General features: G+C 44.3%; 1 protein-coding gene across 1 annotated transcript in view; it reads left to right on the top strand.

Annotated features, from left to right (window-relative positions):
- The window catches only part of MAP2K5 (mitogen-activated protein kinase kinase 5), a 131950-nt gene that overhangs the window by 30521 nt on the left and 77334 nt on the right, over positions 1-24095 (top strand). The window contains exons 9-13 of the mRNA XM_066328064.1: positions 11701-11740; positions 15487-15555; positions 15675-15756; positions 16599-16660; positions 23554-23602. Coding sequence (XP_066184161.1) covers positions 11701-11740; positions 15487-15555; positions 15675-15756; positions 16599-16660; positions 23554-23602 — 302 coding nt within the window. The remainder of the gene's footprint in view (positions 1-11700; positions 11741-15486; positions 15556-15674; positions 15757-16598; positions 16661-23553; positions 23603-24095) is intronic.

The following is a 24095-nucleotide window of genomic DNA, read 5'->3' as shown; positions in this document are numbered from 1 at the left end:
TTCCCTGGATCCTTCCCTTCTCCAGGTGACCATTCCCAGCTCTCCCAGCCTGCCTCCAGAGCAGAGAGGCTCCATCCCTATGGCACAACCTTGGAGCAACCCCCCTCCTTCCCAAAAAGTTCCCGGTTCTCCCTCTCCACTCCCCAAGAGAGAAATCAGGAATTCCAGCTGGAATCCTGCCAGGAATCTGCGCTGCCCCAGCCACAGAGAGCAGCCCCAAGCTATTTTATTCCAGTAAATCAATGGGCATTTGTCAGGTGGAATGAATTGCAGAGGTTGGGCTGTTTTCCCTCTCTGCTGTGGGGCCCTTGGCTCAGGGAGGAGAGGCCGTGTGGGGATCGATGTGCAGCCTCCTTTTTATCTTTTTGTTACCCTTATCTTGGGTTTTTTTTTTTTTTTACATCCTTTTTAATCCCCCCTCTCTCCCCCAGCCTCTTTATCCTACCTCATCTCCATTTTTCCCCAACCCATCTCCATTATGGCACTGAAACATTCTCCATGTGACAGCAGATCGCTGAGCAAAAAGAATTTTCCAGCCTCTTTTTTATTTTTTTTTTCTTTTTTTATTTTTTTTTTCCATGGGAATGAAGCACTATTGGAATAGTTTATTGAGATTGAAGTATTGATCACTTCTCCTGCTCTCCCCCCCTCCCCTTCCCCTGGCTGGAGGTGGGTTTGTTCTCTTTGGAAGACTATGTTTAGTTAGAGAATGGATTTCATTTATTTGGGTTCTTTACAGCTGCAAGTGGTTTATGGCTTGGAGAAGAGGTGTCTTAGCTTTATTTTTATGACAGTATAATTATACTTTAGAAATACACTTGATTACTGTGTGGAGCAAAATTGTTCCACTATATTGGCTCGGCCAATATTGCTATACAAACAACTTTTCAGTCAATTGAGCCTGGTAAAAAATCAATACTTTATAGCAATATTTCTAGGGAGAACTTGCTGAATCTAAATGTTTTTTTGTGGGTTTTTTTTTCCTGTTCTAAAAAGAAGGGATTTTATAGTTCTTTGACATCTTATTCTGCCCCTACCTTTTGATCCGCTGTTTGCTTAATTAAGGAACGATAAAAATTCTCCTGCTAGATACGGCAAAACCAGTTAATTAGCTTTGCTTTTTGGTGGCTTGCATGTTCAAAAATATGTGAGAAAATAGAAAACAAGCCCAGAGTGTCTATTGAACACTCCAGCAGAAAGCAGGAATTCTTCCAGTGCTGCTCAGTGAGCAGAGTGTGCCCTGGTTTGGTTCAAGATTGTCAAGAAAAGGATAAAATCTGCTGTAACAAGGCACCTGAGTGTGCTCCTCTGCTGTTTGCCAGCTGCTGTGGGTGGGTTCTGTCATTTACTCTGATTTCCACCGTCCATGGAGTATTTAAGTCCAATTTTATGCATTTTTTTAAAACTCAGCTGCCCAAGTGTTTTGTGCTGGTGAGGTGGAGAATGCACAGTTCAAGCTCTTCCCGAATGTCTGTGGGGAAGGTTTGCTAAAATTGCTTTTTTTTGGGAGTAAATCCTTCACTGGCCAGTCCAGAAGACATTTAAAGGATCTGCTTTGTGCTGCATCTTTGGACTCCATCTGTGGCTGCAGAGACTTCCCTGAGGAGAAGGATTTGCTTTGGAATGTCTGGATGTGCTTTGCCAGGAGCAGCTTCATTAAACTATTTACACCTCAGATCCTTAGTTTTGTATATTTTGAACCTAACTATTACAAAGCAGAAGTGGTTGTCTCTGGGAAATAATTGCTCTGTCAGGTCCTCCTCACATGATGTGTGTAAAGCTTCACTATTTCCTTTTCACAGAAGCAAAATGAAGGGTTTTTATTTCTTATTTCATTCTTAGTTCATGTTTTTTAGTTTTTGTTTCTCAAGGAGAAATGAGATGTCCTAAACTCTGTTTAGGGCATGGCACAACCTCCTGGGATTTCTTTTACAGTGAGCTTTTATAACTCCGTGGGTTCTGTTGGAGTCTCCAGCAGCAGGAGCATAAAGGAAAAATAACCATAAAGCCCCAATGATACCCTAATTAATTTGGGAGTTACCAGGATCTGGGAGAGAGGGAAGGGAATGGGAACATCAGTTCCCATTCTGTGAAATGGGAGAGCAGAAGGCTTCACTTGGAAGTTGAGTAATTGGGAGAGAAGTGGCTGTGGATGACGTCCCAGCCCCGAAAAAGAATTGGATAGTCTGGAAAACAGGCGGAAATGAGGGAGTTTAATTTGCCTGAGCAATTTCCTGCAGCAATTCTGCAGGAGCCAGCTGGGATCTGCCCTGGGACAGAGCTGAGCATCCTCTGGCACTGCTGGGGCAGGGAACTGGAGGAGGTTTGTTGGAAAGGATGTGAAGGGGATGGAAAAACTGGAGTTTGGTGTTGCCTTGAGGAGTTTTGGCTGGATTCTCCTGGTTTATCCCAGAGATTCTGGTGCAGGGCAAGGGGAGCTGTCAGGAAGGAGTTGTGGAGCCCCAGTTTGTTCTTGCAGCACCTCAGGTGTTCTGGGAATGCAGCCCAAGTCTTGGCAGAGCTGTTCCACCCCTCTGGTCATTTGTTGCTGGTTTTCCATGTGAATATCACAGAACCCTGGAATGGTTTTGGTTGGAAGGGACCTTAAAGGTCATCCCATTCCATCTCTGCTGTGATCAGTCACCTCCCACTGTCCCAGGCTGCTCCAAACCCCATCCAGCCCGGCCTTGGACATTCCAGGGATCATTGGACATTCCAGGGATCCAGGGGCAGCCACAGCTCCTCTGGGAATTCCATCCCAGCCCCTCCCCACCCTCCCAGCCAGGAATTCCTTCCCAATCTCCCATCCAGCCCTGCCCTCTGGCAGTGGGAAGCCATTCCCTGTGTCCTGTCCCTTGTCCCAGTCCCTCTGCAGCTCCCCTGGAGCACCTTCAGGCCCTGGAAGGTTCTCCAAGGTCTCTCAGGATCTTTCTGTCCTCCAGCACATGTGTAACACAAGAACTGGCCTTTGCCTCTTTTTAAGATACTTTAATTCACAGATTGCTTCGGCCCTTTGGCAGAGGGTGAGTGGAGACAGAGGTGAAATCACTTTCCCAAGGCAACACAGGAGCAGGAATGAAGCTGCAGATTCCCAGGGAAGGTTCTCCCAACTTTTTCTCCACAGTGCTTGTCCCACCCTGGAGCTCAGGGAAGGCTCACAGGCACGTTCAGTGGCTGCTTTGGCATCCAAACCCATCTCTGACCCTTTGAAGTCTTAAAATTGCATCCCCCTTAGTTCCTGTGGAGGCTTTTCCCTTCCTTTCCCTTTCCTGTGCGTTCGTTTTCTGCTTCTCTTGTTTGGTGTTATTTTTAGTCCCTCTGAAAGCAGCAATAGCTGGCTGAGGGAGGAATGCCCCACTGGATTTTATCTATTTTCTCTAATTTCACCTCTCTGATTCCAGTGTGGTTTAAACAAGACTGACCAGTGCTCGCTGGTCACTCCCTGCCCCTGACCCCGGCCGCCCTCTCAAATCTGTTATGCACAAAAGTGCAGGAAATGAAGATCAAGCACCTCCTTGGAGCCTGACAAAACCTTTTCCTCTGCAGAACAGGAGCTGCAGTGCAAGTAAATAAATGAATGGACAGCAATCACAGCCTAGTTGATGAAACTGTTCAATTAAAGCACAGGCATTTACATGGTGTAATTTCCCTAAATTGCCAATGAGCCCCTTTAGACACAACCAGTGTTCAAATTGATTTCGGCATTGATTTTGGCTGAAGCTGATAAATTTCTGCTTGTTAGTTAAAGTAATTTTGCAGAAGACTTTGTAGTGCAGTATTGAAGTGTTCATTTAGCTGATGGTTAAAAGAGGAGTTATTTACAGAGGGTTCTACTGTTGGGCTGAGATGGGACAATTCCCCGGTCATCTTTTTACTTTTAATTTTTAAGCTTCAGTATCCAATCAATACGTTACTGCAGCTGATTAAAATGTATCCAGCCAGCTGCCTGTGGCTGTTTAATTAGAAACTGGATGATTCTTAAATTAAAGTTGTTTTGTTTGTGTTGGATGTCCATAGCTGGGAAGATGAAGCGAGCAGAAAATGGGAGTTGGTGCTTGTTAGCAGTGAGTGAGCTGGGGTGAGAGCCCAGGGCCTCCCCACCCTCCCAGGCAGGAATTCCTGCCCAAAAGCCCATCCAGCCCTGACCTCTGGCACTGGGAAGCCATTCCCTGTGTCCTGTCCCTCCATCCCTCATCCCCAATCCCTCTCCAGCTCTCCTGGAGCCCCTTCAGGCTCTGGAAAGAGCTCTGAGCTCTCTCTGGATCATTCTCTTCTCCAGGCTGAACAAACCCTCATGTTGGCATCTAAATTCCTGCCACCAAAGAAGGTGATGTGGTTTTTTTTTTTGGCTCACACTCTGTCTCTTCCTATTTTTCTTTCCTAAAGCTGTGGTGGATTCGTTCCAGGCTTTGTGCCACGTGGGATAACCGTGTGTCAGTCAGAGCTCACGGCTGCTGTGCTGCCCTTTGTCCTTGCAGCAGTGTAAATCCAGCAGGTGAATTCATCCCTGGAGCTGCTCTGGGTGTCCTGGTGTGACCACACTCTGCTGGAGCTCCCTCTTCATTCCAGGTCTGCCTCAGCAACAGGCACTGACCTGCAGTGGGATGGGCACTGATGCCTCGGGAAGGCTGAGCTGCAACAGGCACTGGACAGTTAGAGGATAAAGTAGAGATTTATTGGAAGGTCTTTAAGGTACACTTTGGGCAGGAGAAGAGCCTGGCCAGGGCTACACCCAAGGTGGGCCCAAAATGGTCACAGAAATAGTCACAAAATGGTCACAAAGTGGACCCCAAATGGTCTCAAAATGGATCCAAGGTGGACCCAAAATGGTCACAAAATGGTCACAGAATGGACCCAAGGTGGACACAAAATGGTCACAAAATGAACCCAAGGTGGACCCAAAATGGTCACAAAATGGATCCAAGGTGGACCCAGAATGGATACAAGGTGGACCCAAAATGGTCCCAAAATGGCTGAGTGGTCACGAGGTCTCACACTTTTATACATTTTGTTCCATTTGCATATTGAGGTTTAATTGTTCCATTACATCTTCAGATTATGAGGTCCCATCCTTTTTGTTCCTCCCTCCAGCCCACCCTTGTTTGTGCTTTGGGGCTGAAAGTTGTCCTTGGTGTGCAGCAGGAGAAGGATTTGTTTTGTGTCTCTGCTGTGTGCAGAGCTGAGTGACACTGACTGTGAGCTCAGAGCTGAGCCCTGGGCACCACAGAACCTGGGATACAGCAAAGAGCAAACTTCAGGCATCAGTACAAATCCCTTTTCAGAGGGCTCAGCCTGAGTGTTTGGCTGCAGGAGAGGAGGAAGGCTCGTTGGGGTGGTGCCAGGTGGGAAGAGGAGCAGGTTACAGCACACACAGGTGAGGGATCCCCACTCCCTGTGCTCAGATTCCAGCACTGAGCTGGGTTAAGTGAGGCATCACTGCTCAGCATCTCCTTCTGCTGCCAACTGTGCTCTTTTCCCCACGTTTGAACGTTCAGGCACCACTGTTTGCTGTTTGTTTGCCACTTCCCCAGCAAATCATTTTGCAATCAGCGCTGCGGCATCTGCGGTGGCATTTCAGGGAGGGGAGGTTGTGCTGTGAACCAGCACAGCCCCCATAAAAGCTCCTTTCTCCAACTGCTGTGCACTTTGGCTTCCCTGATTTAACAGCCACAGAGTCAGGCTAATGTGCTTGCTATTGCAGGAGGCAGCAACTGGCAAAGTGGTTATTTCCTAGAAACAATTTGAATTTCTTTCTTTCGATGGCCGTGGTGGTACGTGACGCTCCTGTCACTGCTCTGACCAGCAGCACGACAGACAGGGGCAGCACCAGGCAAAAAAGCAAAATAAAGAGGAAAAAAGGGAAAAACATGAGCAAATGTTGGGTGATTTGCTGTGTGGAGTTTGCAGCTGGTGGCTGGCACGGCGTCCTGCGGGGCTGAGCTCCTTTTGCCTGACTCTGACACAGCTTTTTGCTCCTGGTTATTTCTCATGAATGTCCAGTTTGGTGCCCTCACGTGTGAAGGTGCAGCTTTGCTGCAAGCACAGCTTTTCCTGGCTGCTTTTGAGCTCAAATTTGGCTGCTTTTGAGCTCAGATAAGAAGTTTCAAGTTTTTATTTCTGTTTGGAAATTCTGTGCCACGGCCCCAGAGACTTTTTTGGTGAGTGGGTCTGGAGAGATCCTCAGTGCTGTGGGTAAACCCTGGGGAAATGGGACAATATTTTCCATCCTTCTGAGGGAAATGATGTCTTGCTGTTTTTTACTAACGTGGGTGATGGATTCATCCCGAGGTGTGAAGGAACCAAACTCTTCACTCCTGGTTTGACTCCGTGGCCTGACCCTAGGGAAGTTCAGGTGGACATCAGGAAAAAGCTGGTGCCAAGAAAGGAGCAGCCCCAGTGCTGGAGAGGCAGGAATCTCCACCCTGGGGAGGAATTTCTCCCCAGGATCCCATCCAAGCCTGCCCTGTGGGAATGGAAAACCATTCCCTGTGTCCTGTCCCTCCATCCCTTGTGGCACTGAGCTTTCCCTGGGCTGGAGAGGAGCGTTGCATCCCTGGATCCTGCAGCCCCATCACTGCTGGCTGCCTCTGGCACTTCATCATTTTGTCATTTTTGCTGAGGTTGGTGATATTTCTGACGGCCTCACTGGCACAGCAGACAGGTCATGGCTTTCCCTTGAATCCTTCAGGCTTGCCAAGGAGGAGCTTATTGATTAGAAATTGTTTCCGTGGTTATTGTGAGGAAAAAAAAATAATAATAAAGGGATTTATCCTTTATTTGGCCAGAGGAGGCAGAGCCTGTGCTGCTCCAGGCTCCTTCAGTGCCATTCTTACCAGGGAAAAATAAATTTGGCATCCAGGTAGAGATCACATTTCTTTGGAGATTTAACATAACACCAAACTCATTTTCTAGGGTTGCTGGTTGCTGTGTTTGATGGGAAAAGCTGCTGGAAAAAAGCTCAGGGATCTTGGCAAACTCAGCCCCTTGCTCGTGGTGTGACCATTGTGGTGTCACTGACACGTGGGCAAAGGGGTTTGCAGTTAAAAAATTAGGGGAAAAAAATTGAAAATCGGTGTTTGCCTTGAGGTTGCCTCCAGGCTGCAGCCTGTAGTTGGTTCTTTGCTTGTCCTGGAAGGAATTATCCCACAGCCACAGCATCCTGCAGCTCCCACTGGGATTTAGGGAAAATTCCTCCCAGGGAGGAGAGACAATTGTTGATTTGAGCAGACTGAAGGAGAGAGAAGAGTTTTGTTTGCCATCTAAGCTGTTCATTAAGACTTTATTGGCTTTTTATTAAGAATCTGCTGCATTTTCTCTCAGGTTTGGTTTGTTTTCTTTCTGTGTTGAGTAGAAATTCATCATATTCAGTGTACAAAGTTGTTTAGCTTTAAATACCAGGGTTAAATATCAGGTTTCTTCCATGAGGAGCCCAAAGCACTGACATTCCTCCTTGGTTTTCTTTACCTCAGGAAGAAGCAATCAGGTCACGTGGATTTCTTTCCAAAAGTCCCCCTTTTCTCCTTAAAACACAACCCAGCTGCTCCTGGTGCTCCCAGATCTTCATTTGCTTTCCTGTAGAAACACAATTCCTGTCTGGGGTGGGAGGAGAGGTGCTGAGGGGCTGGCACATCCCCCAAAGCCCTATTCCAGTTTTCCCTGCTGCTGATTTTGATTTTCTGGGACACAAGGGATGCTCTCTCCACAGCCCATCACGAGTTTTTTCCTGCCTTAGCTGGAGGGCTTTGCTCCCACACCACCTCTCTCGTTTATTCCCCAAAATGACCCAGATTTTGGGCACAGCACCCCTGAGGGAGGCTCAGAGTGGAGGAGACAAAGTTCTGCTGAAGGATTTGGCTCCTGTGGGGCCTTTCCAGTCTCTGGGGATGTGGTTTATAGCCAAGGGTGATGAAATGTACGAAATATATGAAATATATGCCAGTCATGCCCAGGAGCTGTTGGTTGTGATGGATGGAGGGGCTGGGAGTGGTGGATTCTGGTGGGAATGTGGAGGGAGAGATGGAAATTTCTGTTCCCCAGTGGGAATTTTCCAGGCAGGAAATGTTGGAGTCACTGTCCTTTCCTTGGTGACAGTGTCAAATCGAGTTCTGTGTCACCAGGAGATGATCCCTGGAATGTCCAAGGTCAGGCTGGAGCACCCTGGGACAGTGGGAATTGTCCCTGCCCGTGGGAAGGGTGGAATGGGATGGGATTTTGGGTCCTTTCCCACCCAATTCCAGGATTCTGTGTTGGCCCACTGTGCCAGGAGAGGTGAAGGAGATCCCCCAAAACCCTCCCCATGCCCTGGGCACTGCTCAAAGCCAGCCCTGCCACTGGGACCTGGCTTCAGCTGGATTTTGGGAATTCTCCTGCCATCCTGGAAGATTTTAGGTGCGTTCCCTGAAATGTGCCAAGCTGCTGAGGACCCTTTGGGATTTTCTCTGCCTGCTTCTGCAGTGATGGGTTTGGCTGCTTTTGGGAGATGAGACTTGGAGTGGGAATGTTGGTTTAATCCCCTCTGGACATCCATGGATTGACTAAAATTCTGGTTTCCCTCGTGCTGTGCTTGTTATCCCACGGGATTTTTGTAGCTCATCCCTCAGAACCTGCACAAAGGGATTAAAATCAGGATTTTGCGGTGCTGACCACAACCAAAATGACCAATCCCACCTTCCAGCCCCACAGAACATCCAAGGCCAACCCTTTTTCCCTCCACACTCCTGGAAGGGGTAATTACTGCAGCAACTCCGGCCTAATTTGAAGCGTTGGTTGTTAATTAAAACACGGCAGAGGTGTAGGGTTGTCTTTTGGTGTAACCAAAGCTCCCATTCCGGCTCCATTAATCACTTTACAGTTATTGTGCTGAGGAGAAGGGCAGGACAACTGAGATGCTGGATCAGCCCGGAGTAAACAGATTCCTGCCCTGCTGGCATCCCAAAGGCCACGGCCCAGGGCTCCCTGCTCCTTTGTGATCCAATTCCCAGCCATAATTAAATGTTAAATTGGTGCTGTCAGTGCTCTGTAAACCAAACCAGGGATCTGCCCTCTGCTGGAACCTGAACCCAAACTTCCACGGATGAATTGGCGTGCGTCATAATTAAATCATCAAGGCTGGCCTTTTAATTCGCTGGGAAACGGGAGATCTCGGCCATGGAAAAAGGATCATGTTTCCTGATGAGCTCATTAACCTGCCCACTGTGCTCCCTGTTAACCAACAGACATGGAGCATCTTTTCCCAACCCTTCATCCCTTATTTTCCTGTTCATCTTGACTCCAGGATGTTTTCCCACTGTTGGTTCATCCCCACAGCTCGTGGATTCATGGATTCAGGTGCTCCTCTATCAAAATTCCCATGGATAATCTCATTTTCTTCACTGATTTTTTCCCCCTCTGCCTTGTTCAACTCTGATTTTTTTCCCCTAAAATCTGGTGCCACTCTTACATGAATCCACTCTTACATGAATGTTCTTCCAAGAATTATTAAATGAAGGTGAAGTTTTTAGGAATTTCCAAGCCTTTAGGAGAAATTAGGAAAAAGGATCATGTTTCCTGACCAGCTCATTAACCTGCCCACTGTGCGCCCTGTTAACCAACAGACGTGGAGCATCTTTTCCCAACCCTTCATCCCTTATTTTCCTGCTCATCTTGACTCCAGGATGTTTTCTCACTGTTGGTTCATCCCCACAGCTCGTGGATTCATGGATTCAGCTGCTCCTCTATCAAAATTCCCATGGATAATCTCATTTTCTGCACTGATTTTTTCCCTCTCTGCCTTGTTCAACTCTGTGTTTTCCCCCTAAAATTTGGTTGCATAAATGTTCATCCAGGAGTTATGAAATGAAGGTGAGGTTTTTAGGAATTTCCAAGCCTTTATGAGACATTAGGAGTAAAAAGGATCATGTTTCCTGACCAGCTCATTAACCTGCCCACTGTGCTCCCTGTTAACCAACAGACATGGAGCATCTTTTCCCAACCCTTCATCCCTTATTTTCCTGTTCATCTTGACTCCAGGATGTTTTCTCACTGTTGGTTCATCCCCACAGCTCGTGGATTTGTGGATTCATGGATTCAGCTGCTCCTCTATCAAAATTCCCATGGATAATCTCATTTTCTGCACTGATTTTTCCCCCTCTGCCTTGTTCAACTTTGATTTTTTCCCCTAAAATCTGGTGCCACTCTTACATGAATCCACTCTTACGTGAATGTTCTTCCAAGAATTATTAAATGAAGGTGAAGTTTTTAGGAATTTCCAAGCCTTTAGGAGAAATTAGGAAAAAGGATCATGTTTCCTGACCAGCTCATTAACCTGCCCACTGTGCTCCCTGTTAACCAACAGACATGGAGTATCTTTTCCCAACCCTTCATCCCTTATTTTCCTGTTCATCTTGACTCCAGGATGTTTTCTCACTGTTGATTCATCCCCACAGCTCGTGGATTCATGGATTCAGCTGCTCCTCTATCAAAATTCCCATGGATAATCTCATTTTCTGCACTGATTTTTCCCCCTCTGCCTTGTTCAACTCTGATTTTCTTCTCCCTAAAATCTGGTGCCGCTCTGTTACACAAGTGTTCATCCAAGAATCATTAAATGAAGGTGAAGTTTTTTAGGAATTTCCAAGCCATTACCAGAAATTAAGGGAGTGCTCAGGGTTATAAATAAGATTAAACGACATTTTTGCCCTGTCATTGGGTGATTTTCCATGAAAAAAAAACCACCCTAAAAACCCAACTATTAAAGCTTTTCTTCTTCAGTAATAATTGCTGGAGGTACAGAGAGGTAAAATATTAGAATTCTTTAAAGTTAGTGCCACGTCTCTGACAGTGCTGCCATAAATCAGAGGGAGACAGTAAAACCAGTGAAGAGGAAAACCTTTAATGGTTTTGTTTTTATGCAAAAAAATTGGATTTTGCGGAGAGTTGTTTTTTTGGTTTTTTTTTTTTTTTGTTAATCTTCCTTTATTTCCTCACGTGTGCCTGGTTAGAAATAGTCAAGTCATTGTTAAATAGCCAATTCTGGGTGTTTCTCCTCAGAAATTAAAATAAATCGCTGTTGAAATACTCTGGGAAATTATTTGGGGGACGTGTCAACATCAGGAATATTTCTTTCTGTCTTTCTGTGCACCCTCTAAGCAAAAAATAAATACAGAAATTGAATTTTGCTGCTGTTTTCTGTGAGGTCCTGAAGTTCTGAGAAAGAATTCTTAATCTGTTTTAATTCAATTTAATTGGTGGCTCTGAAAATACGCCAAGGACTGGCAGATTGGTGAGATAATCCTGATTTTCCATGAAAATTCCGAATAAAGGTGGTAATCTTAATTAATCCCATTGAAAGGAAGTGGGGAAATGGATAAATTCAAGGTTAGACTCAAAGGTTTAAAGTTGGATTTGATTTTGCAGGTCTTTTCCCACCTAAATGATTCTGTTAAATTCCCATTGATACTTTATTTTTGTGCTGCATCAAAGCCTTTAATGGGTCTATTTTATATCAAAAAATACAGATGCAAACCCAGATAAATCAAAAATACATTTTTGATGCCTTGTTTTCCTCAGTTTTCCTTCAGAAATGCTGGCTGAAATTGGCTTTACATAAAATCCAGGATTTAAAATTCCATTTTCCTGTGAAATGAGTTTCCTTCCATTGCACATCCTCACAGAGGGAATTGGATATAATCTCAAATTATGGAATTTTTTTCCTCCCCTCAGGGCTTACCACGTCCGTAGTGGAAAAATCCTGGCAGTGAAGGTAAGAAATTCCAGATATTTTTATTTTCTTCCCTTTTTTCCTGCCCTTCCTTTCCTTCCCTCTGATCTTTGGCTCTCAATTTGATTTATTTCATGAATTTAATTCGTGTAGAGGAAAATGATTTATTCATTCATTTATTTACTTACAGGAAAACCCCCCAGCCTCTAAATTTAGTCATTCCCAATGAGCTCAGATTGCCAAAATTCAGGATTTCCCCACAGGGAATTGCCTGAAAATCCCAGATTTTGATATTTCCATGGATGTTTCCAAGGGCAGTTGGGCTCCTTGTTTGGAGTTTGTAAAATTTTGTGATCAGAAAAAAAATCCCAATTTTCTCTGAAATTCACTTAAAACTGGGATAAAATAATGCCAACAGAGTGGCAGCTCTTGGATGCAATTTGTTAATTAAATTAGGCTTGTAAATGAAATTATTTATAGTTCATCTGCACAAAAATAAACCCTAAAAAGTGATTTTTTTTTTTTTCAATGAATCAGATTTTTCTCAATTTGACCATTTTGCCAGTGGAGAGTTGGGAAAACAATTTTGGTGCATTCGTACAATTCCAATTAATAGTTGGTGATCTAAAAAAAAAGTCAATTTTAAAATAAAACTTACGGAATAATTGCTTAAAAATCAGGGAAAATAAATGTATTTTTTTGGGATTTTTCCCGTCTAAACTTTAAATTCTGGGATAATTGAGATAAACTGGAAGAATGGGAGAGGAGGACTGGGGGGAGCATTGAGTGAAATGAAATTTAAAAATTAAAGGTTGTACAAGATTTCAATGAAATAATTTAAAACTAAAAGGTTGTATGAGATTTCAATGAAATAATTTAAAAATTAAAGGTTGTGTGAGATTTCAATGAAATAATTTAAAAGGTTGTACAAGATTTCAATGAAATAATTTAAAGACTAAAAGGTTGTACGAGATTTCAATGAAATATTTTATTTATTGGGCAAAATTTGTGTGGTTTGATGTCAGGTTTGGGCTCAAGGTTGTGGCTCCAGCCGTGTAAAATTTATTAAAAGGAGTTTTTGTCCAAGTTTGGGCTTTTCCTGAGGATCACAGAAATTCCTTTATCCCAGCAGAAAAAAAAAATAAAAAAAAAATTGATTTTTCTGTGGGTTGCAGGGAAGGAAAATTGAAACAGATTTGAAACCTGTGGAAAACAGAGAAATAACATCCTGATAACTTCTGATCACAGAAACTTGAAAAAGTTTTGGGAATATGTTTTAAATCCTGTTATAGAGGAAAAAATTTGAGATCTGAGCCCCAGATCTTTCCTGGGAAAGCAGAGTTCTGCTTTTTTTAATTTTAATGATAATATATAGATTTAATTTGCCAAAAAACCTCCAAAAACCTGTTGATTAAAACACTTTCAGCTGTTAAATAATGAACTCAGTGTTAATAATCCATAACAGAATTCCTCAGTGATGCACCAAATTCCATATTTTATCTATAATTTAAATGTACTTTCCATATTTGATAGAACCTTAACCTCCAGAGGGTTTAATTCCTTTTCCCAAGGTAACTTTTTCCTATTTCAAGAGGGGAAAAAATCTTGAAATCTGAGCCTTAGACCTCTTCTGGAATAGCAGAGTTCTGCTTTTTTTAATTTTAATGATAATATAGAGATTTAATTTGCCAAAAAAACCTCCAAAAACCTGTTGATTAAAACACTTTCAGCTGGTACATGATCAACCCAACGCTAATAATTGATAGCATAATCCCTCAGTGATGCGCCAAATTCCAAATTTTATCTATAATTTAAATGTGCTTTCCATATTTGATAGAACCTTAACCTCCAGAGGGTTTAATTCCTTTTACCAAGGTAACATTTCCTATTTCCAAAGGTCCTGTTCCCTGGGCCTGAGGGTGCCTCCAAAATCCCTGTCATTTGGGTGAAAACTTCATTGAGGAAGATGCAGCAGCATCAGGGAGATCAGGGGACTTCCATGTCATTTAAATTTATTTTTTTAATTACTTTCTAGTCCAGTATTTCCCCATTTCACCCAGTTTTGACCCTGGGTCCAACACTCAGGTGAAATAATGATTTGTGCTGAAGAGTTTTTTTTTTTTTTGGCAAAGGGGTTGATTTAGGGAAAAAAAACCCCAAAAAACCAATTGTTTAATGTTCCATCTGAGCTGTTTTAATTCTGGGAATTTTGGATTCCCCATCCCTGGAATGTCCCAAGGCCAGGGCTTGGAGCACTATGGATTAGTGAAATTCAATCCCTTTAAAGTCCTTTCCCACCCAAACCATCCCAAAATTTTCGAGAATTTCCATCCAAATCTTCCTTCACAGCTTCTCTCTCAGCAGCAACAGCTCTGAGGAGATTTTTTTTTGAGTTCTTTTTGTTTTTTATTTTGCTGTAACTCAGCCCTTGCTGGAAACTGTCACCTCTTGAATCCCCGAGAGGTTGTTTTTGTTGTTGTTGTTTTTTTTTTTTCACCCATACAAAATAGGCTCAGAAATTTCATACAAAAGGAGATGATAAATGCAGGTTAAGGTGGGATGTAAATATATATATTTTTTTTTTCCCCCTCTTTCTGTGCTGTAAATAAATAAGGTTCCTCCAGCCTTGACATCAGGTGGGGTCACACAAGGCACACATTTCCAGGTGGAAGAAAACAGTAAAATAATTCTGCAGAGAAGGTGAGGCTGAGCTCCCATCATTCATTTTAGGGTGAAAGAATCTTGTCATTCTTCTGCCTGTGCCCTTCCCTTGGTGTCCTGACCACCTGGAAATGCCAAAACTCTGCTTATCCCAGGTTATTACCCTCATCACGGGGATGTTTCTAATTAGGGTTAATACAAACGAGCCCCATTCCCTCATTCTAGGCCTGGTTTTTTGGGATATTTCTGAGCCTGGGGTCAGAGAGATTCCTCACTGGGATCAGAACTGAGATAAAATTTTGATTTCCCCCCATTGGCCAGGTGGAATTCTGGTGCTGTGCAGTGAACACAAACCGCTGGGATCCCAGCAGGTGAATTCCTGAGGTTGTTTTTTTTTTTTCCACGCCAGGAAAAAAAAAAATGGAAGTGAATATCGTTGGCAAATGATTATTGATCTGGACAAGTGTGTTAAAGGGTTCTTGGCAGCCCTGTGTTCCACTTACAATTTAGTTTAGTGACAGCTTTTATAAATAACCCCCGAGCCCAGCTCTGGGAAGAGGCAGGTTATTGGTTTTTCCTGGAGACGGATTTTGGGTGCCGTGTTTGGAAACGTTCTGTTCTGTGCTGTTCTGTCAGCACTATTCCTGCAAGGTTTATTCTGCTGATGCTGAGAACTGCCTGAAGTTACCTTCCCTTTAGCTGAAAGTGTTAAATTGGTGTGTGAAATGAAATTCAGCTGAGGTGTTGGGTGGGGGCAGGCTGAGCCTGACTCAAAGCAGGTTTGTAAAGTTTGGTTCGGAAAGCAGAGCTTAATAACTAATAATTTTCAAGTTTTCAAGGGATTGTGGCAAAGAATTCCGTGTTAAATTTGATTTTCGGTGCCTGGTTAAGAGGCTTTGCCCTGAAAATCCTGGAAATGTATAACTCCAGGAAGTGCAGCCCACTTTGGTCCTGCTGAGGAGTTGGGATGGGGAGAAAATTTTCCTTCCTGTTAAAATATTCTTTCCACCTATTCCTCTCTCTTCCTGGTTATCCCACGAGGATTCTTAGTCCGTGGATCTTCAGGATTTTTCTTTGGAAGAATTCAGTTCCCTTTTCCACGAACTCTGTGCATTTCTGTGTTTCAGGTCATCCCCTTGGATATAACACTGGAACTCCAGAAGCAGATCATGTCAGAGTTAGAAATTCTCTACAAGGTGTGTGGGGTTTTTACCATTGGAACCCTTCTCGCTTCCATTTTCTTGGAGCAGATTTTAAAACAGCCTCGTGGCTTTTTGTTTTTGTTTTGTTCTGTTTTCTCTCTCTCTTTTCCCAGTGTGACTCCTCGTACATCATAGGATTTTATGGTGCTTTTTTCGTAGAAAACAGGATTTCACTGTGTACAGAGTTCATGGATGGTGAGTAGTGGATCCAGTTTGCTTTTGATTGCTAAGTAATTAAATGAGGAATTTTTTTTATTATTATTATTATTTTTTAGAATAAAATGCCATGGTAAGACTCGAAAACGTGGAGTATTAATAATATTGCAGATAGTTCAAAAAATACCAGAGGCAGGTTGGGATTGGGAGCATATTCTGCATGGAACTTCCCTCACTTTTATGGAAAATGTAACCAGAAGAGAAATAAAGGCAGCCTTCATTTGTGGTTTGATGTTGGAGCCTCCCGTGCAATCTGTCCTCGCTGACAAAACAGCTGTTCCTCACTTGGAGTGTTTTGATAGCCAAAACAGCTTTTCCTTTCAAGAAATCTATTAACCCAATGTCCTGGCTGTTTGCAGTGGAAATGGGCTCTTAATTACCAGGCAAGGAGTTATTTTCCAGCCCAGCTGTTTCCCAGCTCACCGCTGACTTCCTTCTCCAGCGCCTTCTTGTTCCTCACCCCAAAACCATCCCTGAGCCCGCAGCCTGGAATTCCAGGGTTCTGTGTTCAGATCTTTGGGGTCTCAGACCTTTGAGGTGTTCAGATCTTTGGGGTGTTCAGATCTTTGGGGTCTCAGATCTTTGGGGTCTCAGATCTTTGGGGTCTCAGATCTTTGAGGTGTTCAGATCTTTGAGGTGTTCAGATCTTTGGGGTCTCAGATCTTTGGGGTGTTCAGATCTTTGGGATGTTCAGATCTTTTGGGTCTCAGACCTTTGGGGTGCTCAGATCTTTGGGGTGCTCAGATCTTTGGGGTCTCAGATCTTTGGGGTCTCAGGTGTGGGGCAGAGTTTGATGTGGCACGTGCTGTTTGTCCCTGCAGGGGGATCTCTGGATGTTTATAGGAAAATTCCAGAACACGTCCTGGGAAGGATAGCAGTGGCTGTGAGTACTCTGATGGCTTTTCTCTCTCCTTTTTTTGGTTGTGGGTGTGGAAAATCTGGGATTTGGGTGGGCTTTGGGACAGCTCCAGGATCTGTGTGAAGGAATGATCCTTCCTCTCTCTTTTTTTGGTTGTGGATGTGGGAAATCTGGGATTTGAGTGAGGCAGCTCCAGGATCTGTGTGAGAGGAGGATCCTTCCTCTCTCCTTTTTTTGGTTGTGGGTATGGAAAATCTGGGATTTGAGTGGGGCAGCTCCAGGATCTGTGTGAAGGAATGATCCTTCCTCTCTCCTTTTTTTGGTTGTGGGTGTGGAAAATCTGGGATTTGGGTGGGCTTTGGGGCAGCTCCAGGATCTCTATGAAGGAATGATCCTTCCTCTCTCTTTTTTTTGGTTGTGGGTGTGGAAAATCTGGGATTTGAGTGGGGCAGCTCCAGGATCTGTGTGAAGGAATGATCCTTCCTCTCTCCTGCTCCTCCAGACCATCCCCTGTGCTCAGGGACTCTGGGATTTAGGAAAACTTCCTTTGGAATGTCCAACACAACCTCTGGGGGTTCGTGGGGTGCTGGCAGGGATGGGAATTCTCTGCTGTGAGGAAAAGCTGGGATTGTCCAGCCTGGAGAGGAGAAGGATCCAGGGAGAGCTCAGAGCTCCTTCCAGGGGCTCCAGGAGAGCTGAGAGGGACAAGGGCTGGAGGGACAGGACACAGGGAATGGCTTCAGAGTGGGAAAGGGGAGATTTAGATGGATTTTGGGAAGGAATTCCTGCCTGGGAGGGTGAGGAGATGCTGGGATAGAATTCCCAGAGAAGCTGTGGCTGCCCCTGGAATGTCCAAAGCCAGGTTGGAGCAGCCTGGGACAGTGGAAGATGTCCCTGCCCATGGCAGGAGGTGGCACTTGGATGAGCTTTAAGGTCCCTCCCAACCCAAAGCATCCCAGGATTCTGTGACAGGAATCTGTGAAAGGATGGGCTGAATTGAGTGGGATAAAGAAAGGAAAAATAAAAAAGAATTCACTGGAGATCTGTGTGGTCCCAGCCCTTCCTATCAGCATTTCTTCCCATCAGGATGGGGCAGTGCTTTTAACCCCCTTTATTTATTTCAATCTTGATTTAATCAGCCTTTGGGCCTTTCTCTTCCCTGTGGTTCCTTCAGGAGGGGATTCAGCTGGGGCTCCTTTGTCTCTGAGCTCCTCATTTCCACCCTGACTCTCCTCATTTCCATCCTGCCTGTCCTTGTTCTGCCCAGAGGGACCTCCTCGCTTCTCCTTGCCAGCCTGGAGGATGAGGCTGGTTCCTGGCACCAAAAAAGCAGTGGCAGAACAGATTTCCTGTGCTCTCCTCAAGGCTGGTGAGGAGGATGAAGCTCTTCCCTTGGCAGGGGCTGGTCTCTCACCCCTTCCACACCTGAGCAGCCCCAGGGAAGGGTTAATTGGGGTCATTTTTGGGCTGGGGAGTCTGGGCTGTCAGAAGGAGCCCTCAGATCTCCTGGGTTTGGTTTTGAGCTGTTGACAAGTGGGATCCTTAGAGCTCATCCTTGGGGCTCCGCAGCCTTCAGCTGTTAAAAATCCACTGGCCACGATTGAAAACTCAAAGTACAGACTGACAGAAAATGTAAAAGTTTTTAAAAAATCCATCTTTCCCCGCAGCTGAGCCCAGGGTAATGACCAATGTCTCAGTGGATCTCACCAGGGAGGGAGAAACTGCAAAAACAATTGCGAAATATAAGGACTACTTTGATAACTTAAGCAGTTTAAAGCATAACAAAGTTATTCTATCATGTGCCATTTAATTAAGTGCTGCCTTTTCACATTCATTAGACATCAAGCTGACAATTCCAATCCTTTAATCCAACACAGGCGGCTATTTAGTCTCTGTTCATTGTAATTCACAGCTCTGCTCTCCTCTTAATTTGTGTGGCCTGCCCAGGGTGATGAACATCCCTCTCTGATGCTGCTTCCTCTGAGCAGCTTCAAATCTGCTCATTATGGAGCTGGCAGGTTCCTCGTGGAGCTGGAGTGTTTTTCAGAGGGGAAACCTTTCATCTGCTCTCCCCTCTGGAGCACTGAGTGGGGAGTTGCTCACAGGATCCCCATTTTGCTCCTGGGTTGGTGATCCTGGGCTGGGATTCCAACATTCCCTCAGCTGCTGGTTCCTTCTCCTTTTCCTCTCTCACTCCTGGGGTGGGTTTATCCCCACCTTCCCCATCCTCCCCTTGGCATTCCACAGGTGTTCTCCACAATCTCCCTCTTGTTCCTGATGCTCCAGCCCCACCTTTTATGTCTCCATATCTGGATTTTTTTTTTTTTGGTTCCCTTTGGGGTCATTTTGTCCCTGATCAGTCAACCTGTGATCCTGAGTCCCTCACAGGGATATTTCACTTCTCCTGGTTATTTTATTTATTTCCTGCCTGTGAGCCTGACTCCCTGACGTAGATATTTCATTTTTCCTAATTATTTTATTTCCCATTTGTGATGCTGACTCCCTGACATGGATATTTCCCTTTTCCTGGATATTTTATTTTATTTATTTCCTGCCTGTGATCCTGACTCTCTGACATGAATATTTCCCTTTTCCTGGATATTTCATTTCCTGGTTTTTATCCTGACTCCCTCACAGGGATCTTTCCCTTTTCCTGAATATTTTATATATTTCCCATTTGTAATGCTGACTCTCTGACATGGATTTTCCCCTTTTCCTGGATATTTTATTTTATTTATTTCCCATTTGTGATCCTGACTCCCTGACATGAATATTTCCCTTTTCCTGAATATTTTATATATTTCCCATTTGTGATGTTGACTCCTTGACATGGATTTTTCCCTTTTCCTGGATATTTTATTTATTTCCCATTTGTGATCCTGACTCCCTGACATGGATTTTTCCCTTTTCCTGGATATTTTATTTTATTTATTTCCCATTTGTGATCCTGACTCCCTGACATGGATCTTTCCCTTTTCCTGGATATTTTATTTATTTCCCATTTGTGATCCTGACTCCCTGACATGGATCTTTCCCTTTTCCTGGATATTTTATTTCCTGGTTTTTATCCTGTCTCCCTGACATGGATCTTTCCCTTTTCCTGGATATTTTATTTATTTCCCATTTGTGATGCTGCCCCCTGACATGACTATTTCCCTTTCCCTGGGTGTTTTATTCCTGCTCTCAGAGCAGCAGGTGAGCCCTGGGGCCGACCCAGCAGCTCCTCTGCTCTGCTGCCCATTTTGGGCGCAGTGGAATTATTGGAAGGAGGCAGCAGAAGCCTTTTGTTTTCCCTGGAATTCCTCCCTGGCCCAGGAATGGCTCCTTGGAGCCTCCCCACGTTGTGTCTGAGGTGGCAGCAGAGCCTTTTTTGGGGGGATTACCCCCTAATCCCCCCTGAGCCCCTTGGGATTACCCAAATCCTGGGATTGCTGCACGGAGGAGAGGGATAGACCAAAGCTGAGCTCACACAGATGGATTTTGTACACAGAACCTGCAGCTTCCATGTTGTTTTTTTTGGTTTTTTCCCCCAGCCTGGTTTGTTTTTTCCTTCCCTGTGTCCAGAGTCATTTGTCTTTTATTCTCCCAAGACTTCTCCAGTGGAAGCAGCTCGATGAAATGCGTGACCTGCACATCTGGTCCTTGGAATTCGTTCTGTTTGTGGAAGTTTGGAGGTGAAAGCATTTCCAGGGGAGAAGGATGCAGCACATCCAGGCATTCCCTGCATCCCAGCTCTCCTCTGGCTCCAGCCCTGGCATTCCTGGGGTTGGGCTCACTGATCTGGGGGGGACTTTTCCAACCCGAATGGTCCTAAATGGGCACCTCTGGGTTTGTCTTTCCCATCCTCTGCCCTCTCAGCCAGACTTCTCATGGATGTGGAGCTGCTGGAGCAGTTCCAGAGAGGCCCCAGGGCTGGAGGCGGGCTGGGAGAGCTGGGAATGTTCCCCTGGAGAAGGGAAGGACCCAGGGAATCCTCAGAGCTCCTTCCAGGGCCTGAAGGAGCTCCAGGAGAGCTGGAGAGGGACAGGGGACAGAGGGACAGGACACAGGGAATGTGTCCTGGCCTTGGACAACCTGGCCTTGGACATTCCAGGGATCCAGGGGCAGCCAGAGCTTCTCTGGGAATTCCATCCCAGCCCCTCCCCACCCTCCCAGGCAGGAATTCCTTCCCCATCTCCCATCCAGCCCTGCCCTCTGGCAGTGGGAAACCATTCCCCCTTTCCTGTCCCTCATCCCTGGGGAATCATCTCTCTCCAGTTTTGTTTTTGGTTCCTTCAGGTCCCCAAGGCCACAGTTGGGTCACCAATTCCAATCCTCAATTCAGCCTTTCCCCCTGGAGATGTGGAGGGATCTGTGCCTTCACCCCAAAACCCATCCCTGAGCGAGACACTCTCAGTGAGCAGACAAAACCCTCCGAAATCTCTCTCCTCCCTCCTGTTTTTTTCTGGGAACAGCAGATTTTGGGATGCTGTGAGCACTCCACCCGTGGTGCTGCTCCATCCTCAGGCCTGGGGGGTTCCAAACCCTCTCCCTGCCTTGCTTTTGCCCCTTCCCCACGTTGATTTTCCCCCGAGTCCCCGCAGCAGTGACATTGTGCTCGGCGTTGATTGAAGTTCCCCCTGAAAGGATGTGCACTTGAACTGTCGGCACAGGCAGTGATTGACAGCAGGTGGAAGCACTTTTTGTGTCAAGGCTTTGTCAAGGCATTGTTGTAAAATAAAAAAATAAAACAAAAATAAAAAAAAAACCACCTTCCTTGGCTGAATGATAATAATTCCTGCTCCTGCTTCTCCCATCAAAAGATTCTCGCTGCCAGTTGTAGGGTGGTGTTTAATGCTGCAGAGCCCTTCCCTAACAGGCAAATGAAAAACGAGGTGGGTCCATTTGGGGAGCTCCTGGGAGCAGATTTACAGCCCAGGATAAAAGGGAAAAACTCCTTTTTTTTTTTTTTTAATTCCTTTCTGCACCCAGAGAACGTGAAGGGAGAGTTTGGTTCATCCCATGGCTCCCCTCACTGCTCACCCAGCACGTGTTCCATTCAAAAAATGTTTAACAACTCACAGGTGTTGATTTGTTTTGTAAGAAATCTTGGTGGTGTGTTTGTGTTTTTTTGTTTTTTGGTTTGTTTTTTTTTAATGCTTGCTTTAAACGAAATAATTTCCTATCATTTTAAAGATTTTCAGTAGTCTGAATGCATTTTTAATAATCAAAGAGTTTCCTGTTCTGAAAATGCCTTTGGCCGTTGGAGGAAGCTTGAAATGTTGCATCTCCTAGATTTATTGATCCTTCATTATTTTAATCATTATTATTATTACTGTTATTGTTGTTATTATTATATCAAAACGCTGTAGATACAATTCCCATTTGCTTTTCATAAACCATGGAATCACAGAAGGATTAAAGCTGGGCAAGAACCTTTAAGATCATCAAATCTAAATTAAATTAAAAGGTTGGAGGTGAACAAACCACTCCTGGGCAGGCACAATTTGACCAAAGCTTTTGTTAAAGGTAAAAACCATCTGAGGCCAGGAGCTGGTTGGGTTTGGAGTGAGTTTAAGGGAGGAATTATCTCCTGGAATAATTTAATTAGGGCCCCACCATCATTATTTGCTTTACAGAAAATATTCTGATTCCACCACCATCATTTTTCTTACAGAATAAATTCTAAATTTAGAATAAATTTATTAAATTTATTCTTAGAATAAATTCTAAAATTCAAAGGAGTTTCTAACCCAAGAGGAAGGCAGAAAATTCCTGTGCTCTCTGCTTTCACTCTGTATCATTTTTAGCACTTCTGCTCGATGACTGCAACATAAATAATTGCATTTTGGGCTACTCAGAGCACAGAAAACATCATTGTCTTGACTGCAGAAGTCACCCAACTTGAGCAGTGTCAGAGATGCTGCACTGTGCTGGAGATCCATGAGGAAAACGTCCTGGAAATGGAATTAAATTTCCCCTCGGGGATGGAGAGGGTTCAGAAGAGGCTGAAAGGGGCTGGTTGAATTTTGTGCTGGAGTTTTGGAGTTTGGCTTTAGCAGTTTTGGTGGTGGAAGGAGCAGATTTTAAAATAAAGATAAAGATTAAAATAAAGATAAACCTGCCCATGTTTAGGAGTTGTATCTAATTTTGGAATTGTACTTTAGGAGTTGTATTTAATTCAGGAATTCTGTTTTAGGAGTTGTATTTCCTTTTAAGAATTGTGTTTTAAGAGCTGTATTTAATTTAGGAATTGTATTTCAGGAGTTGTATTTCCTTTTAGGAATTGTGGTTTAGAAGTTGTATTTAATTCAGGGATTATGTTTTAGGAGTTGTATTTAATTCAGGGATTGTGTTTTAGGAGTTGGAATTTCCCTGCTGGGGAGTGAATTAGGATTTGTGTTTGGTCCAAAATGACCGATAGGGAGAATGAGGGAATTTTGACAGTTCAGGAAGAAAAATTCCACATTTCCATTGAGTAAATAAAAGCCTGGGAAATAAAGGAAAAGGCAGAGGATGCAGGAAATGGAAAGGAAGGGGAGGGAGGATGAAGTGGAAGAGGTTATGAAGAGATTTTGTTGTTTTCTGGCCCTTTTCCACGAGGACAAATCATTCCACCCTTTGGCCTTTGTGACTTTTAACACCCCACCAAGGACAGGTGAATTAAAAATACCCTGGGATGGCTGAAGGGATTCAGTGGGAGCTCAACTGACTTCACATTGCAGTTCCTGGCCAAAAAAAATGTAAAAAAATTCCTGTGTGCATTATTGATTTGTGTATTAATAAAGGACCTGCAGGTTTTTAGCAGGGAGGGAGGTGGGATCTCCCCTTTTCCTGGTCTCATCTCCCACTTCAGCTGAAATGTGGAATTTTTTTCTGATCAGGAATCCCTAAAATATGATAATTTTTTTTCCCTTTTTTTTTTCTTTTACCTAAAGGTGGTGAAAGGCCTGACCTATTTATGGAGTCTGAAGATTTTACACAGAGGTGAGTAGCAGCTCTTCTCTGTTCTGCAGTGAAATTTTTTCACAGCTCTTCCCACCAAGACACTTGACCAAGCAAACATCTGCTTTTGACTCCAGTGGGGTAATGAAGAATGGGTTTTACTCGTTAACCTTGCACACTTTCTTGTAAAACATTTTTTTTTTATTGCTCTTTTATTGCCCTCCCTCCTCCCCTGAAGAGAAAAATTAATTTAACTGGGATTTAGAAGCTTGGGGGTGCAAACAGTTGGGAAAAATCAGCCTGGAAATGAGATTTTTGGCTGGTTTTGGGGACAGGAAAGAGGCAAGGAATTTGCTTTTCCAGGGAAATGGCAGAAATCCAAGGAATTTTCAGAAATCTCATGTGATGGCCACAAGTGTTGCTGGAGGCTCAGATCTTGAAAAATCACAGCCCACTGTGCCCTGCCATGGTCAGGGACATTTAAAGGCTTTAAATGTGCTTGGACATAAGTCAGGTTTGGGTTTTGGTGTTTATT

Source organism: Sylvia atricapilla, chromosome 13 (assembly GCF_009819655.1).
Source record: "Sylvia atricapilla isolate bSylAtr1 chromosome 13, bSylAtr1.pri, whole genome shotgun sequence".
Lineage (NCBI taxonomy): Eukaryota > Metazoa > Chordata > Aves > Passeriformes > Sylviidae > Sylvia > Sylvia atricapilla.
Note: the sequence above shows the minus strand (reverse complement) of the source record. Positions and strands in the feature narration are given on the sequence as shown.